This window comes from Bombus impatiens, unplaced genomic scaffold (genome assembly GCF_000188095.3).
Source record: "Bombus impatiens unplaced genomic scaffold, BIMP_2.2 scf_0017, whole genome shotgun sequence".
Lineage (NCBI taxonomy): Eukaryota > Metazoa > Arthropoda > Insecta > Hymenoptera > Apidae > Bombus > Bombus impatiens.
The window spans coordinates 434,929-452,143 of record NT_176436.1 but is presented as its reverse complement, the minus strand read 5'-3'; the positions used below and the strand labels follow the sequence as shown (position 1 = coordinate 452,143).

At 40.4% G+C, this 17,215-nt stretch overlaps 1 protein-coding gene across 1 annotated transcript in view; it reads left to right on the top strand.

Moving 5' to 3' along the window:
• LOC100749311 overlaps positions 1-7,570 on the top strand; it is a 34,665-nt gene extending 27,095 nt beyond the window's left edge. The window contains exon 8 of the mRNA XM_003484501.4: positions 758-7,570. Coding sequence (XP_003484549.1) covers positions 758-767 — 10 coding nt within the window. The 3' untranslated portion in view covers positions 768-7,570. The remainder of the gene's footprint in view (positions 1-757) is intronic.
• Positions 7,571-17,215: the final 9,645 nt, after the last annotated feature.

Below are 17,215 nucleotides of genomic sequence, written 5' to 3'. Positions count from 1 at the left end.
TCCAGTAAATGGAATTTCTCGCAGACGTAACGAATCTTAACACTTCGGTAGATGGAGAAATATTTATGTAGAAATTTTCTAGAATATAAGCGGAAGTGGGAACAATGGAACATTTGTGACAATAGTAGACGATAGTAGGATCGTTCGATCGAGACTGCTTGAAGTAATCCGTCTTATAGATGCCGGATAGTGTTCTAAAAGGTCGACGTCGCGTGATCTACAGCACGGATACTTACGACACAAACCTACTGTAACAAGACCATCCATCGAGAAATGAATCTTGGAAATTGTACGAAATATTACACATCGACTTTTACGAAACATCGTTCTTTATGCCACCATTGCTAAACAAATGGCAGTAAAATAGTATATTGGTAATATTTGACTAATATTGTATTATTTTACTACTTTTATTTTATTTTAGTAATATTTCAAAATTCAAATATTTTCCATTTCTCTAAACGTTCGCGATATTTCGCGAATATAAACTGCCGAGTTAACACTATGACAGAAGATATTATATTAAACACATGGTGCCAACATTTCGACTGTGCATTTGGTACCTACGAGAAGGAATTTTTCATTGAAATCGATGCGTAACATTTTCTACAAAATTTCAAGTTCCAAAAGCCATCCGTCATTCGTCGAAATATTTCGAATAATTTTTTACTCGTGTTTTCATGGCTTCGCGTTTATTACTAAGCTAAAGTAAATACTTCGCGATTTACATCGATTCGTATTGACTTCTTTCTTCCAGATACAGATAACAACAACGATTTAATTACGTAAATGAAGCGGTATCACAGAAACGACGAGTGCAAGTAGAATATGGCCAGAACATCGTCCAAGGGCAAATTTTGAAATCTGTCGTAAAGCGGAATGACGATTGCGCCAAGCATGACAGCGTTTCCAATGATCAAACCTGCAACCGAACCTACAACCACTATCACTATTACAAACTATTACCGACGGCTCAGAAACTTGGACCCTCGAGTTGCGACGGAAAGAAGAAATTGCATTTACAGTTTAACATCGGCTGCGACGTCGAATCGAAAGTAAATTATGGAAATCGACAATTCGTAACCTAACAAACTCCAGGAGAATTGGAATTATGCGAAGATAGCTGAAAGCATGATCGTGTCGATCGAACACCGTAGAATCTGGCAAATTACCATCAAACCCCAAGGAAACAAACGACTTTCAAAGAAGATTCTTATCTACCGACTATATTCACGCACTAAGCAGTAACTTTGACGAGGAAGAATCGATTTCGCGAAGATTAAACTTCCTTTGCCAAAACGAAAACATCTCTTCCAAGAAAGAAGGAAAATAATCAGAATACACGTACAGCTACGGAAATTGTATGTAGGTGGTAAACTTACGTTACCGGAATCTATTCAAGAGAAGTTTATCGCTTGGGATTTTGTGAGAAACCCTGCCTGCATCGTAAAATTCGAATAATCTGGATGAGAAGAGGCGAAGAGGAAAATACCAGAAGATTCTTTCCAAGTAAAAAATCATGGAAGATAAAGAAACCGTTGGAACAATTCACGAGAAGAAACAGACGATAAAGAATACTGGATGTTTATTGTCACGAGACACGCGTAGGCGTATATACGTAATAAGCTGTTATTCGATTTAAAGCTGGGATCTAATCAGCAAATCAAATTCAACGACGCAGCTCTCTCCGACGAGCAGCGTTTCCGGAACGTAAAGAAAAGGAGGGCCACAAACCGTACACAAAGCGAACAGCAAAGAAAGATACATCAGAAAATTCCCGACAATTTCTGCCTATATTTTAAGAATTATGAAAAATATCCGGCTCATCGAAGAAGATCTTAAATCTTTCACGAGGATTTCACTAAAATCAGAAAAACAGCGACGAAGAAAAAAGCTTTGTAATCGTTCATCGATTCCTGACGGTAATGTTTATTAAGAAAACCGAAGGTAAGCGACGCTTTTATTGTTCCTTTTCTTTGGATACTTTCGACGATCTCGAAAGTTCGCGCTTGATGGAGCTTGTATCAAATAGGTGTAAATCTTGTCAATCAATAACAATTACGTCGTGACGTGTAATATTTACGAAGGTGGATGTACTTTTTGTCGATACTTTTATCCAGGTCCATTCGAAGAGCTTTCCGCATATATATCGACTGGCTAACACGTTTTATTGTCACGTGAAAATCCGTACAAAGGAGTTTTGTTGTACATAATACTTTTTATAAGTGTTTTTATCGGCGGTTATGGGGTTCCATTCATGTTGCATGTTATTCGAACTACGAGGTCGGTACAAACGTATCTGTGTAGCTAACACTGAAATCCATTTAACTGTTAACTGGTCTGTCACACTAACCAATGTTTCTCTTTACCTTCATTCGTTTCTCGGTTTTTTTCTTATTTAATCGTAATCGTTTATTTTAACTACTATATTCTTTCGTTTATACACCGCGTTCAATGTTATAACAAAACATACGCATTCTGTTGAAACAAACCCTCGTAGATCTTCTTTCTCGCGAACAACGTGGGTCTGCGGTTAACAGTTAAAATCCAATTAATACGATGTCACAAGGTTACCAGAATACAACAGAAAATCGCGATGTTTAATGTTTCATCGATTTATGTCCATCATCTTCAACTCGAGGTGACGGAAATCGTCGTCACGATGTTGAACAGTGTCAAGAAAAAAAAAAAAAAAAATTATGTGTATTTCGTTCGTGTCTGTTATTAATCGCGAAGGCTCGAATATATCACTAATCTGATACAATGATAAAGCCTAACAAAGGATATGTTGTCTGTAAACTATTTTAAGGATGATGTATCGTTCGATGTATTTTCGTTGCTTTTCACGAGGTAACGCGATCAGGACGACCCGCGTGACTTCCGCTGAAAATTCTCTTAGCTCGGTGTGTGGCAAGTACATACCAATGACTGTCGACTATGGAAATAAAAAAGAAGCGAAATCTGATTGAAAAGAGGACAAAATGAATAAGTGTCAATTAAATCAGCGCATCGGAAATTTCATTCCATCGCCGTGAAACACTAACGGTCGATGACACTTTGATGTATACATACACGTATATATATATATATATATTCTGTCTATATATCTACATATATACAATAAATACCTATACACGTACGCTCTTACGCTATTAAATAGTCGTTATTGAAGAATCGACCAAAACAAGATGAAGAAGAGCTCTATAGGTATTTTTAGGGACACGACACGAACGAGACACGTTCATTGAAAACGTGTGTTTCTCGTTCGGCACGCGTGTCATCTAAATGAGAGTATAAACGTATAGAGAAAGGCTCATCTTCAATTCTACGTACGACGTCCATGATTGCGTGGCGATTCGAAAACGGGTCCATACTTATAGTTGTCCGTACGAGTAAATGTTACTAATCTGTAATCGTGTACACTTTGTCGATGTAAAAAAAAAAAAAAAAAAATGTATGTGAACCATCTTAGTTAAACAACTGTATTCGTTAATCGCGTTCGCGATCGTTCTTCTGAGTTTCAGCCAAGATGGCGAATGTATCGTTTCAACGTACAATTCAACGTACAAAATCAACGTACAATTTTCAGTCGAACAAAGAACAAAAGAAAACAGTAGACGAATAATGCGAAGATGTTTACTTGCTCTATTAAATTGATATATGTTTGCCAGTGACTGTGTCGACGAGTTTATGACACTTCGTTGAGAACGCAGATCGTCTATTAAATTGCCGACGGGAAAATCAGCGGAATCGTTGCCCGATTTTCGCGAAAACCGTGCCTGGCGAACTGAAATCAACTGAAAATTTCATTTCCGAGCTGTCAAACGTGTACGTGTACCGTGTTGTGATTTATGAGATGCAAAATTCTTTACCATCGTCTACTGACAATTTGGCTCGACAGGAAAACGCACTACGACTGAATCAAACGAAAAAAAAGATATTATTTGGAGAATCCAGAATCATTAACAAAATCAACAGATCATCCTATATGCTCGCATAACGATAAGATCGAAACGGGTAAGCACATAGAGGCTGCAGGCGCCAGGCACGAACCTCGTCCATGTGCACAACGAAGTACAAAGAAAAAGAAGGAATCAGCCAAAAAATTTAGCAGAAATTCACACGCATCGCGTACATGATAGAATTCAACTCGGAGGCGTATAAAATTAGAGGCACACGAAGTGAAAAAAGGACTTGAATATGTAGTTACGTATGAAATTTAACGCGTAACACGCGCCAACGTTTCGAGGGATTTTCTAACGAGTTTCGTTGAATCTACTCGAAACGATGTTTTACAGGAGTCTCGTGGGATCTACGACACTACGAACGAATAGGATTACCGAGAAACGAGAACGCTCAACTTCCATCTGCACTGCTTGCCGGAAACAAATATGTACTTATCTTCGATCATTCCATTCGCTTAAAACATTGACTATCGCGTCATAGCAAAAATCACAGACGTAAGTGCGTTCACCATCGAATCTTTCGCAGTCACTATTTACGCGGTAGCTCGTATCGATAAAACTTGGTTCACAATCGTATTAAGGAATCAACGAAACGAAGTATTCCCATGACGTGGTTACATTGATTAGCTGAATAGCAGCGAAACTGTTTGCTCATTAGTTGTTTCACGACAATTTATCGCATACTATTAATCATTGCAGATTTTCATTAGCGCCGTTCACGGCCGTACGAGTAAGTGTGAACGAGTGAATGACACGAGTGAATGCGTTGTAACGCTTGCTACAATTTTACAATGAAGATTATCGGGAAATCGTGAAAACGTAAATCTGTATTTGCCTCGCGTCCCTCTTTCTGTGGAAAAAGTTACATAGTTTGATTTTCGAATTGGCGAAATAAAAGTGAAGTGGAACAAACGGTTCGACCGAATGCGACGACGATTTTAATCGGGGCCGGTAACTCGCCATTTCGATAGTCAACTGAAATCGACAGGCGCAAATAAACCCATCGTTTCGATATTCTTCCGAGGGTGACAATATTCGCGGAAATATTTTTTCGCAGACGCGAAACCAGTGATACTGGCCTAAGGTACTCTGAAATTTCAATTAAAACGCTGCGCGACGACAAATATGAAATTAATCAACAAAATGATTTCGCGATTTGATTTAACATTTCCACGAATCCCGATGCCCTGTAAAGTGGATGTAATATAGATCTATACATATATAGTATATACATGTATATCTGTCTCTGTACGCGAGTCGTGAAAGAGAAATCCTGTTACTCTGTACGGAACCGAGCTACAATAGGACACAAGGTTCCTCTTTGGCGATCTCCTCTAATCCGTAGCACGTAAGAATTAACAATTGTGTTGATATATTTAATATAAACGTGTCGTTGGATTTATATAGAATAGAGAGCTTATTTATTTTTATACTGGATGGTTTGATAGCGTCCTATATATTTAATTAAACAACGTGCAAGCGGCGAAGAGATGCTATTTATTATTATCGCGAGATTTCTTCGTTTATTCAGATTTCGCTATACGCGTGACTCGCGTCGGTTGATTTTGTCGTTGATTAACAGATCGTCGTATTAATTAAAATAAATATCATACATGTACGTAATAATACATAAACGTAATACATATCTTGTAATTATGTGACAAATATAACGTTTTTCAGTGAGAACATTTTAGAAATGCGTGAGGTGCGTTTAGTCGTGTCGTAAACTATTTAAGTAGTGGTTAGAATTATTTGCACGCACTAACATCGCGAATGTGGTCCAGGCTTTAACGTAGAATTCACGTCGTTAACACGTTCCAGTGTTTCCTTCCTTGGTACCCGAAAATAGCGATGGAAACCATCCAAATGTTACCAGATCAATCGAACTTTCATTTTGCGACCTTGAACAATATCCCAGTACCATTGTAACTTCTATATCTATATCCGTATCGCGCGGTCACCCTTTCCAGCGATGCTACAAACTAATTTCCTGTCCCGTGCTTCATCATCGATATTATTACGCCTTCGTTCAAGAAACAGAAAAGTTGCCAGCGCTATTTACGGGGCCGAACCAACTATGTATCGCATATACATCGATTACATTTTTCTACACCATTTGCACTATACCAACGAGCATGCTACGACTCGTGTTCTTTCGATATAAATATACCTCATTAATCGTCCGTGCGTAGAGAATACGAGTTGGGAGATCGCATCGTGCGCGAAATTAACATCGAAAGCAGTACCTCTGAGGGCGAGGCGCCATAACTGGGCGCCAGCTCGTACACGCGTATTCTTGTTCGACCATTAGTTTCGACGCGGCCGTTAATTAGGTCGACCGATTAATACGAGCGTGAAATAACGTTTAAAAAAAAAAAAAAAAGGAACAACGGCAGAAATGAAACGATATAGATGCTAATAAACAGTGCACGTTGCAACATGTCCACCAAAGTACTCCGCGATTACTAGATAGCGCCGTGCTGCTATTGATTTTCCACGGTTTATAGAGGATGGCAAGAAGAACGCTACGTCTTTTTCCTTTTTTGCTATCGTTACGATCGCGATTAAAATATGAACTGCTATGTGTAACGAATGGCTTCTTTCAGAATCGAATATCAAGCATACGAACAGGAAAGTGAGAAGTGAATGAAAATAGGATTCGTATTGAATAAATAAAACGTCCCTATTTTGTCGCGAGAGTCGGCAACCCCTTGTACTCGCGTCGAGGCCGAAGTAGTTTCGTCTTGATATTCTTTCGCGAAGCCATTCGAACGAGTACGGCGCGAACGTTTGTTTGTCTAGTCTCTCCCGTTAATATGGCCATTTAACGTGTTCTCATTTGCCCGAGAAATTAACGCCTCAGCTCGATTCATAAAAGCGTGTAACATCTACACACCTCCGCTTCTACCGAAGGCAGCTCGTTTCGTCGAACAACCACACGAAGCGGAATTGCACGTCAAGCAGTCATAGCTGTCGAATTACCATCGATCGCGTCACTGGTGACATTTTTCCTTACCTGGCGCGAACACACCGTTTCCCAAGGCCCACGCTCAAGCCAACAAGCAAGAGATCGTATTCACGCGAACCTGGCAGCGAAATATCGGCCAATCATCGGGTATCGTCGATTCGAATACGAAATAGACCTTGTCGCAGGACTGGCAGAACGTCCGAAAGGGAGCACATCGAAAATTATTTTTTTAAAAGCGCCATGTTTCGAGTGACTTTACACCGCGACCAATCGTGAACCTGTACCTTATTGTTAGAGCAATGTCTTCGAAACGACGATACGTACTCGTACTTTCGGTCGACAGAGAATGTCTGTACTGGTAATTATTCGTTGTTTTATCAATTCCGCTGATTTATCGTGTTGCCAGGTGAACAATAGCTGGTATAACGTTTACACCTCGTTTCGACGATAGATACACGTCGATTACGCTTCCGTGCGTATTATACTTAATCGTTGTAACGTCCTTACACAAAGCGGTAGCGTGACGATATGACACGATTCGAGCGTGTATAACGATCTCTTGGAACGTGTCCCAGGAAGTTGTACATCTTTTGTGAACGCACAGTTGCACGGCTCATATATGGGATGCGCGTCGCTTTTTGTTCTTATATCCCTGTCAGTCTGTTTATGACTACTTCGTGTTATAACTATAAGTTACGAGGCTATATTTCATTGCCGCGACCAAGGAACAGCGAATAAATTCACAGAGAATACTTAATAACGACATGATCGGCAGTAAATGTAACTTTCAGAGGAGGCGTTCCGTCAATAAACGTTGCGGCTATTTAAAGTAAATTGAACCTCGAATTGCGACGTATTATCTGCATGTAGCAGGCGACGAAACTCGGCTCGACACCATACAGTACCGGAGCTTATCGCCTCGACATGTTTCGTTAAATTAAATTACCCTCGAAACCGGCGAATTTGCCTCTTCCTCTCCATAGCTTACAACGCCGACACCCATTGCGCAGTTGCTGCTAATCAAGCACGCCTATGATACAATCTATCGCGCGTATCCCAATTACGTGATACGAGCAATATTTCCGTGCTCGCGATAATAACATTCAAATAAGGAAGGGTCAAAGGGAAAAGAAAAAAGGAAATGAAAAAGGCGAGAAGAGGGAAAGAGATCGAGAAGAATGTCGGAACGCGTTCCCTCTACTGTCGAGGGAAAAACGTGCAATCAAACGATGGAGCAGTGCCAGTGCACGCATATCCTTGGATCCGCGAGCAAACATACGCGTGCACGTTATCTATCTATCGTATCTATCGCTGTAGAATCAAGAATGAATCGAGTATGTAAGAAGAAATTCGTTTAATTCTGTACGTGTACACTTGCGATATTAACATTCAATTTGCGAGTAAAACAATTGTAAACGATGTGGTGGACTCATATTGTGACCCATTTGTAACGTAACCGCCGAGTACTGTGAATAAAAAGTGTCTACGTGGTACGCATGATGTCTACATTGAACGTGAAACGACCTCTTTGACCTAAATCATTGTCCATCTTCGGGCTTCACGTTCCCTTTTCTTGTCACATCATATACTCTGACCATTTCGTTATTACCATCAAACACCGTGATATGAAACGCAACGAAGACGAAGGGCGGAGCTAGTGGAAAATCTTCAAAGGTATACGCGTTGGCCTCTTTCGATCAGAAAATATTTTTCTTTGATGCTTCTCGTGAAAGTACAAAATTGAATTAAAAAGAAGATAAAACGATGCCGCTGGAATGTTTTAGAGTAAGTGCTTTTTGATAGCGCGAGAGAAAGAGTAACGAAGCGGAATGTTCGCGTAGATTCGTGGACACGTAGCTGATAAAATTCGAAGTTTCCAACGTCGTCATAAATATAAAGATCATTGATTTAACAAAGAGGCGAAGGGAATAATCGTGTTCGACTAACAAAAAAAATGATCTAATAAATGCAACAGGAACATTAGAGCACACGATTCAAGACAGTGGTGAAGTTAGAATTAGCATAATCACGCTGTTCTTTAATTTCTCGAATAATTTTTCGATCAATTTTTCTATTCTCTCGCTTCTTTTTTTCATGCTTGTTGCAGTTTAGTAAATTTATGCGTGGAAAATTTAAAAAATTGCTATAATCACGGTACGTTCTTTTAAATTCGTTCACGTAGATATAAGCAAGATAAAAAAGGATAATAGGATAAAAGTAAGTAGCAGCGCCTTTATCGTTGAGCTGCAAATCAGCGTAGTCCAGCGCTGCGTAGTTGCTCCAGGCAAATACGGAATTCAATCTAAATGTAAATATAGGTCGAGCCGTATTCCGAAAGGACGAGTTCGGCCGCGAAAAGGAGGATACGGAAACAACGGAGGATGAACTCCGTCGAGTGTGCCGTTTCCGAAAGTTGCCGTAAACTTTTATTCCGACAGCCCTTCCACATGCTATTCTTCCTAACCTTCAACGAAGGAATCATACAGGCATTATTACATCTCTAGAAAAACATAATCGACGAAATCATATCGAAAAATTGTCGAAGTAAATATTGACTGTTTTACGAGTTTTGTCAATTTTTATCATAAAATTCCGAGAAAACATTTTCTACGATCTCTTCTGAATTCGAAACTAGAGTTTCCATCCCGAACTTCTTCAGTGATTTGGGATTTGGTTAAAATTTGTTGACGAAACTCTCTCTCTCCTGGATCCTTGAAAAATTATTGGTACGTCTGTACAGTTAAAGATTGCGAATAACTTATGGAAGAGATTCTCGGCTATCACTGCTGTTTTACTTGTTTCTCACGAAATTCAGATTCCTGTGTTGTCATTCTTTTATCATTCTGCCGAAAGATCAAATACCAATTAAGGGAGTAAACGATGAAAAAGTAAATGTGATTTTTACATTGTTAAGAAACGATCGAATTGACGATAAGAGAAAGACGTAATTATTTATCGCGATCACTGGTTTTCGTTTCCCTGATGTATCATCAGAAATTAGAAAACAGAGTTGATAGATCTCACGTAAGGCGCTTAAATTCCATTGGCGAAGGATCGTCGCAGCGTTTTACCCGGAAAATGTAAGAGGATTACCGGTGTGGATGCCGATAGTTTGCAGAAAATAGCGCTAGAAACCTGCTCTCTGTGACATCGACGCTTCCTTATCACGAATAAAATGACTTGACGACGAACGAATGAATGCTTCGAGTACAAGCAAAAATCATTTTACTTCTTCCCAGAACTTTGAAGATCAGCCATCAAAGTTATCGTATTTTTGCGTAATTTTTACGCGACGAGCTCTCGATTTGCTCGTCGATTTTCGTCCATATTCTCGTCGCCCAATTTTACTGTATAATTTGAATTTTTATTCGTTCGGATTGTGGCAAAAATCACTGAATTTTCCCGTGTTCCCTGGGGACTGTGCAAACTGCTGTGAAAATCGAAACTGCATAGTGAAATATACACACACATACACCAGGCAACTTCTAAAAATTCTGACGAATTAATCACGCATTTGTCGCGTGAAATCTTTGTCGGCCAGAGCAGTATTAGATTAGAATATTTGAATATCCAGTTAAATCAGAGACAGTCGTACGAATTTTTCTCCGTCGGAGAAACCAATGTTAACTGTGTAACCGACAGAAATCCCAGAGTCGGGCTTAGAGTCGCAGACTAAAAGTCTGGACTCGTGTTTCCCTTCCGAGTAACTCGAGTGGCTGCTTTTGGGGTTGACATTTGACGACGCGACGATTTTATTCGAACCATACGCACGTACACGCGGCAATTCTACTCGTGTCACGTAACACATGACCTACGAAAAAAGGATCGCACAAAGGAAACCGCTAGGAGAATGCCTGAAAGAGGTGACATTAATTCTACGTAGACGTATGTATAGGTATATGTGTAAATGGTCGCGTTCGTCCTGACAGCCATTTAATCGTCGTGCATAAAGCTGTTGCGGTCAACCAATTAAAATTGTGGGAACCACTCAGATCGAATAATTTTACTACGCAGTTGTTTATCATGTGATGTCATTATGTCGTGGAAATCGTGCGACGGACCACGGGTTTATCGATTATTATAACGATTTATTATCGCAAGGACTTCCCCTCTCTGCAACGTAGTTCATGGTTTTCTAATAACGATAAAATGGTCTTTGGAATTTCTGTTGTTATGAATCTCGATCGACAGTATTTATAATCGATAGTAGACGTACAATTGTCTGCTCGATGTAGAGCGGAGCGAGTTTTGACGCGCCAGCGTTTTACACATATTTTAACGGTACGTTGCGTTATATGGAAAAATACATAAATACAAGTGGGTGCTGTGCTCGTGACGAATAGAAATTGCGAGCGTATATTTACATACACGTATATGTGTGTACACAATTGACGCTCTTTTATTTCTATATACCGATGCGACGCGCGAGGGAAGAACACACATCTGCATCGACCATTAAAACTCGAATATTCATCGAAAATAGGGTGCCATAGCAGTTTCAAGTTGTAAAGTAGTTCGTTTACTTTGTGTTCGTTTGGTCGTTTATTTTCACAACGACAACGCGTTGGTGGCGCCAGTCAGGAGGGCGAAACGATGCCACCTTAATGTCCTTTGGAAGGGGCGAATCAACTCGATGGAACAGATTATGGAAATTTATTGCGCAGTGTTTCGAATAGGGTCAAGGTTGGTCAAAGTCGAGCACTGTTTTATATAATTCGAGCGTAAGGCCGCTTGGACCGCCAGTTACCCCGATTCCTTCTTTCCCCATGTTCGACTTCCGCAAGTAATGTCGCTGTATTGCAAGATCGATTCATGATGATTCGAAACTTTTCGTTTAGTTAATAAAAGATCGCCAAACTTCGAGGTACCTAACCAGGAAGGTTTCCAAGCGCAGCAGGAATTCATGAAATTCGTAGTCGTTGTAGACCTATTTACGTCGAAGCGGAACATTGATAGTCAGAAAGCTAAAAGCGAAGCAAGTTTCATCATATCATATATGTACCTACAGAGTGAGCAGTTCATCGGAAATTACAACTTCGAATAACTTTTGCTACTCGGATAGCCTCTGGCAACATGATAACGACTTCCATGCCTCTGGGTGCGTTCAGTGACCGTCACATCCGCCACAAATAATCTCACGAAGATCTCACGATAAATCGTGAAACGAGACTGTTCCGAGTTTTATGAGTGTCTCTTACGACATTTCCAGAGAAACAGACACGAGCAAACGCGATAGAAGAGTCAAAGTACGCGCCATTCAAGGTGGATACGAGAAATGTGTGGAGGGTTATAGAGAATGGTTGATCGTGAGATTTATAAAACGAGATTGCTCGTTGTTGAAATCGTCAAGTATATTTAAAATGATGAATAAATCAATACAGGCGATAATCGCTCGTACTAACAAATTAGCTAAGACAGTGTATAATCGCTAAAATATTCGCTGATAACTCGTTGGTAATTGATAGATACTTCTTCGCGCGACTAACTGTTAACTGATTGATGACTGAACTCCTTACGATCCTTGTATTTATACTGGTTGATGGAGTACCGAGAAATTCAAATTCGTCTTCGTTTGACGATTGCACATAGCGGCGACATTGTTTAGCCCGGAATTTATTTATTACTAAGTAAACTCCAAAGTAAAACAACAACATGATTCGAATTGTCCTTTAGTTTATGTACCGCTGCAAATGTAATCAAAATCAAATGATCACCCATATCTCCCAATCCAATAATGGACAAAACTTATGGCTGGCAGCCGGTTGGATCTTATCGCGAAAAGTTAATATCCTGTTGAGCACGTCGAATACGTATGTTCGAGCTTATGATTAAAGAGGTAACGCAATCCGGTGTCGCGTTACCAGCCATACTGGCTTGGACGCAACAATCGTGGTGCTAAACTCTACATGAAGCGGCATTGTACAAAAAGTTTTTCTATTACAGGTCACTTAGTGGACCATTAACTGGCTGTAATGGATGCTTTATACCAGGTAGAAACTCCAGCACCGTACTTTCTACCGAGTGAAACTGCTTCCTCTCGTTTAATGTATTATACTTGTTCTACGAGATCGATACCCTGGACAATGAATGTCGTCATGAGTCGATTTACGCGAGATAAAGTTAACCGTTTAGCAACTTAGCATGATCTGCATATTATTAACGAGTCGTTCGAACAATCTGTCGTTGAGACGAAATTGTATAAAAGAAATCGCGTTGGATCTTTGATTCTTCGTTAATTTCGCCGACGATCGTTTCGAATCTCTTATCGTTTAACCGCAAAGCTGTGCAAATTGGAAACGCAAACTCACCGTCGGCAAATTGAAATTTTCCGCGATTCTTTCTCTCTCAGGAGTCACGTACAGGCCGTCGCTCGCGCTCGCGTGTGTTATACCCGGAAACGAAGAAAAAAGAAAGAAGAAAAAAAAAGGAGCGGCGACAGTAAGCTTCGAACACCGACTCTCTGAGAATCGTAAACTAAATTAAGTCGAGTTATCGTAGCAAATTGTTTCATCGGTTCTCTGTGGAACAGAACGAGAACCGGTCCGCGCTGGTTCGAGTTTATCGCGAAATCTGACATCTGCCGAAATGCACAACGATCAGCTCGGATCTAATTCAGTTAGGAAATAACAGAGACGCGGAACAGATCGACGCAATAGGGAGGGTTAAACGGCGTTGTCAAAACGAATTAAGCCTCTCAGATGAATCTTAGACGTGAATGTTGGACAACGACGCTTTCATCCGAAACTTCGAACCCGAGCTTTCCGCAGATGGGGCGGCGCGATTGCATTCCCCGATCCCGTCGTTTAACCTCTTCGATACATCGATAAAGGAAGGGTGGCATCTATGCTGTTTCAAAGAAACCTTCGATCGATCCTATATGAAAGGACACATTGTAAGGAACAGGTAAATGCCCCGCAGACATCGACAATGTGTACAACGTTTGGATATTGCGGCCGATGATGGTTGTTCCTGCCTGAATTTCTCATTGTCCCCATTGATGAGACTTACTCGTTGATAAATCGACTCATCCTCGACAACGACGACCTCGAATCGAGATCAATTGGCCTCCATAGTTTATCCGACAGATAGTTTGCCTAAATCTCGCTCGAAAGTTCCATTAGTTGACCGTTAGCTAACGGGCGTATTCACGCTTGTTAGCGAATAATTTAATCGAGACGTATACTTCTCTTTTTCTATTTTTTTCCAGTAGATAGTAAACGCACACACTGAACCGTACGTTGAGAATCAAACGTATCGATCGAACGAAATTCGTTAAAAATTCGTTTCATTCGTAACTGGCTCGGCTGGAAATGGATCGTTTACGAAAAGGGAGAAAGAGATTAACAGGGATTTCTGGCGGAGCAGAAGTTAGCTTAACTTTTCGAGGTGTTCCTTAGGATGATCACGGTCGCGTAATTAAGAAGTTTAAAGTTCAAGGGAAAAGTACGTTCAAGGTACGAGAGGGGACTGGTTGCCAGTGACACTCGTGTAAACACGTGGCTGATGGCTATGTCGCGTCGCCTCTCGCCTCGAATATTTGCTGCTACAAGTTTTTCGCTCGACTGAATATCGCACTTCTCTCTGTACACAGTTGTCAAAGGCGCGAGCAGGGACGCCAACAAACTCGGTAATTAATCTCAGCATCGAGGTTTCACGTTTCCAACTTTCCAGCACTTCGATGTCGGATCCTGCGCGATTCGAAAAAAAACAGTGGATTCTTAAAGGCTTACTGGGATTATCGCTTTAACGAACAGATTTAACTTACAAATTTCAAATAAACAATTTAAATCGACTAAGATGTAAAAGAATTATCTAAATCCAACGCGATATTAAGAGAAGTACAATAGCCGAAATGAGTTGTACGTTTCTTTATACTACGTATATTTCCACTCACGACTAAATTATCACATTTCCAGCCCACATTTTAACCCGAACCGGGTCCATCTTTCCACACCAACCCCTCTCTTTCGACGAAACCTGTCGCAAAGGCGAGGCAACTGCCAACAGGGTGGCGCGATACCCAACGTACGGTCGTTCAAGAAAAAACTATATTTATGGTTGCAACCCCTTGTTTCCTAGGCGCTCTCTTGCCCCAGCTTTATTTCTCCTATTCGAAATCGCTCAAGCATACATCGAAAGACGATTTGTCGGGCGCGGCACGCCCACCGTGAACAACACACGCATTCGTATGATTCGCGATGCGACCGGAAAACCGGATCCCCAGTCAACCGGAACTTTTCACGCGGCCTTTGCCTTCAGACCGCAACAATCCCTTCGCTATCGTTACATCTCGTACGATACATACAATAGCGACGATATCTAGGATTATATTATTCGCTTACAAAGAGGTTAGTAGGAAGTTAATTCCGATACGAATATCTTTGCAAATAATTTTCGACACAATGTAGTTTTCTCTGGATTCATATGTTCGTGTTTGTGCACCTTTGTGTTAGTGGACTTGTGTTAGTGATTTGAAAACTGGTTTTCAAACAATAGGCATCTATCTAGGGTAAAATATTGTATCATAAAATGTAATAAAATTATCTATCCAAATTATCATTGAAGAAAAATAATATATATTACAAATCTAAGTTAAATAATATATGGACGATGTTACAGTGTTTGACGCTCCCTTTTCTACGAGAAAGTAACGTAATAAATTAAAAAAACATTAAACTTTTGGGTATTCATAGCATTGTAGGATAGCAACTGTGTGATGTACTTTTCATATGCTTCCCCGCATTACGAACGAGGCGTTAGATTTAATCTATCAATTCCACTGCAACGCCAGTCACTGCAGTTTCAAATAGCATTGGATAGCATGTGTGACTACATGCACATAGCGCACCGTTTCCGATGCAATTTTGTTGTCTATCACGCTCAACGAGCGTGCATGCTCACGGGAAACGCGATTCACATTCGCGTAAACCATTTTGCGTGGATTTATGGTCGCACGAGCAAAGATTCACTTTAACGTTTCATTTAATACGATGCACGTTGCGATCGCAAACGTTCTTCTCATTTCCTCACCTTCTTTTACTGCTTCTTGCCATAGATTGTGAAATACACGATTTAATTTCTAAATTGTAACATTATTTCCGTCAAACCTATAATCTTAATAGGTGTGGTTATGACTCTATCATTCTTGATGATTTTTTACATCTATATCACTCTTCCAGAAAATTGACGATATTATTCGCACTAAAAATACCACAGTGATCAAAGTATACAATTTATAGCTTTTCCTTTCTTTTTGTTATTTTATAACCGCCGGTAGTTCTGATAGTAGGCAAAATATAAATATCGCGTTACAGTATATAACTTCTGTTTTCTCCTATACATACTTGCGAAGCACGTACGCTTGGAAAACGCACGCTCCGTCGGCCATGGAAAAACAGCCGCCTCACCCGAGAATAATTCAATCTATGCTTGATATTTCGTGATGCCTTATGATGTCGAATGGCTCCGAAACATGCATGCGATCGCGTTCTAGCCATCGCTGCGATAGCAACATTTTCACACGGCTCTTATCCTTTTATTTATCAAATTCACATGTCCGATTCAGGAGCGACAGTGAAAAAATTCACTTCCAACTAAAGGTCACTTCTGTATGATCAGTCCGTTTATATGTTAAATAACGCAGTTTCTAGATTAACACACAAAGTCCGTGGTAAAATCAATTTTTACCCTAAAAGCCTGTGTTTTTTTTTTCTTTATAAACACGCAAGAATTCTGCGACTAGGAAGTACAAGTATAAGGGAGACCGGAGAAAAAAAATTTAATATACCATGCATGAAGGAAGCGAGCGAACGCAGCGAAGCAAGTAGAAGATATGAGAAGCCTGAGGAAGATACGACGAGGATAATGCAAAGACACGCAAAAGAGCGAGAGGCGAACTAGTAAACAAAAGGAAGAAGCGAGAGAAGGAGAGCTGGTAAAACTTGCCCTGGCTTTATTGATTTCGTTCTCTCGCAGTCGGAGGGTGGCTATCATTGAGCATTTGCTCTCTTGCTTCTTCACCGGTAGCTCGTATCGGCGGGAATCGCCGGACAATGGGCTGAAACGAAGCGAAGTGACGGGGGATGATCGTTAAGAGAACAAGAAGACTTGATATCTCAGCTTCGATAGCCGAATTATGATTTCTTACGCGTGGAAGCCATTCGAAACTCGTCCCACTTCCAAGAGAAAATCACCATTGCCTTTCTTGAACTCGCACGGATATTTGCGTGCTCATTTCCTACCAACAGTCACGCAGAGTCTTTGAAGACGGGACCAATGTAAA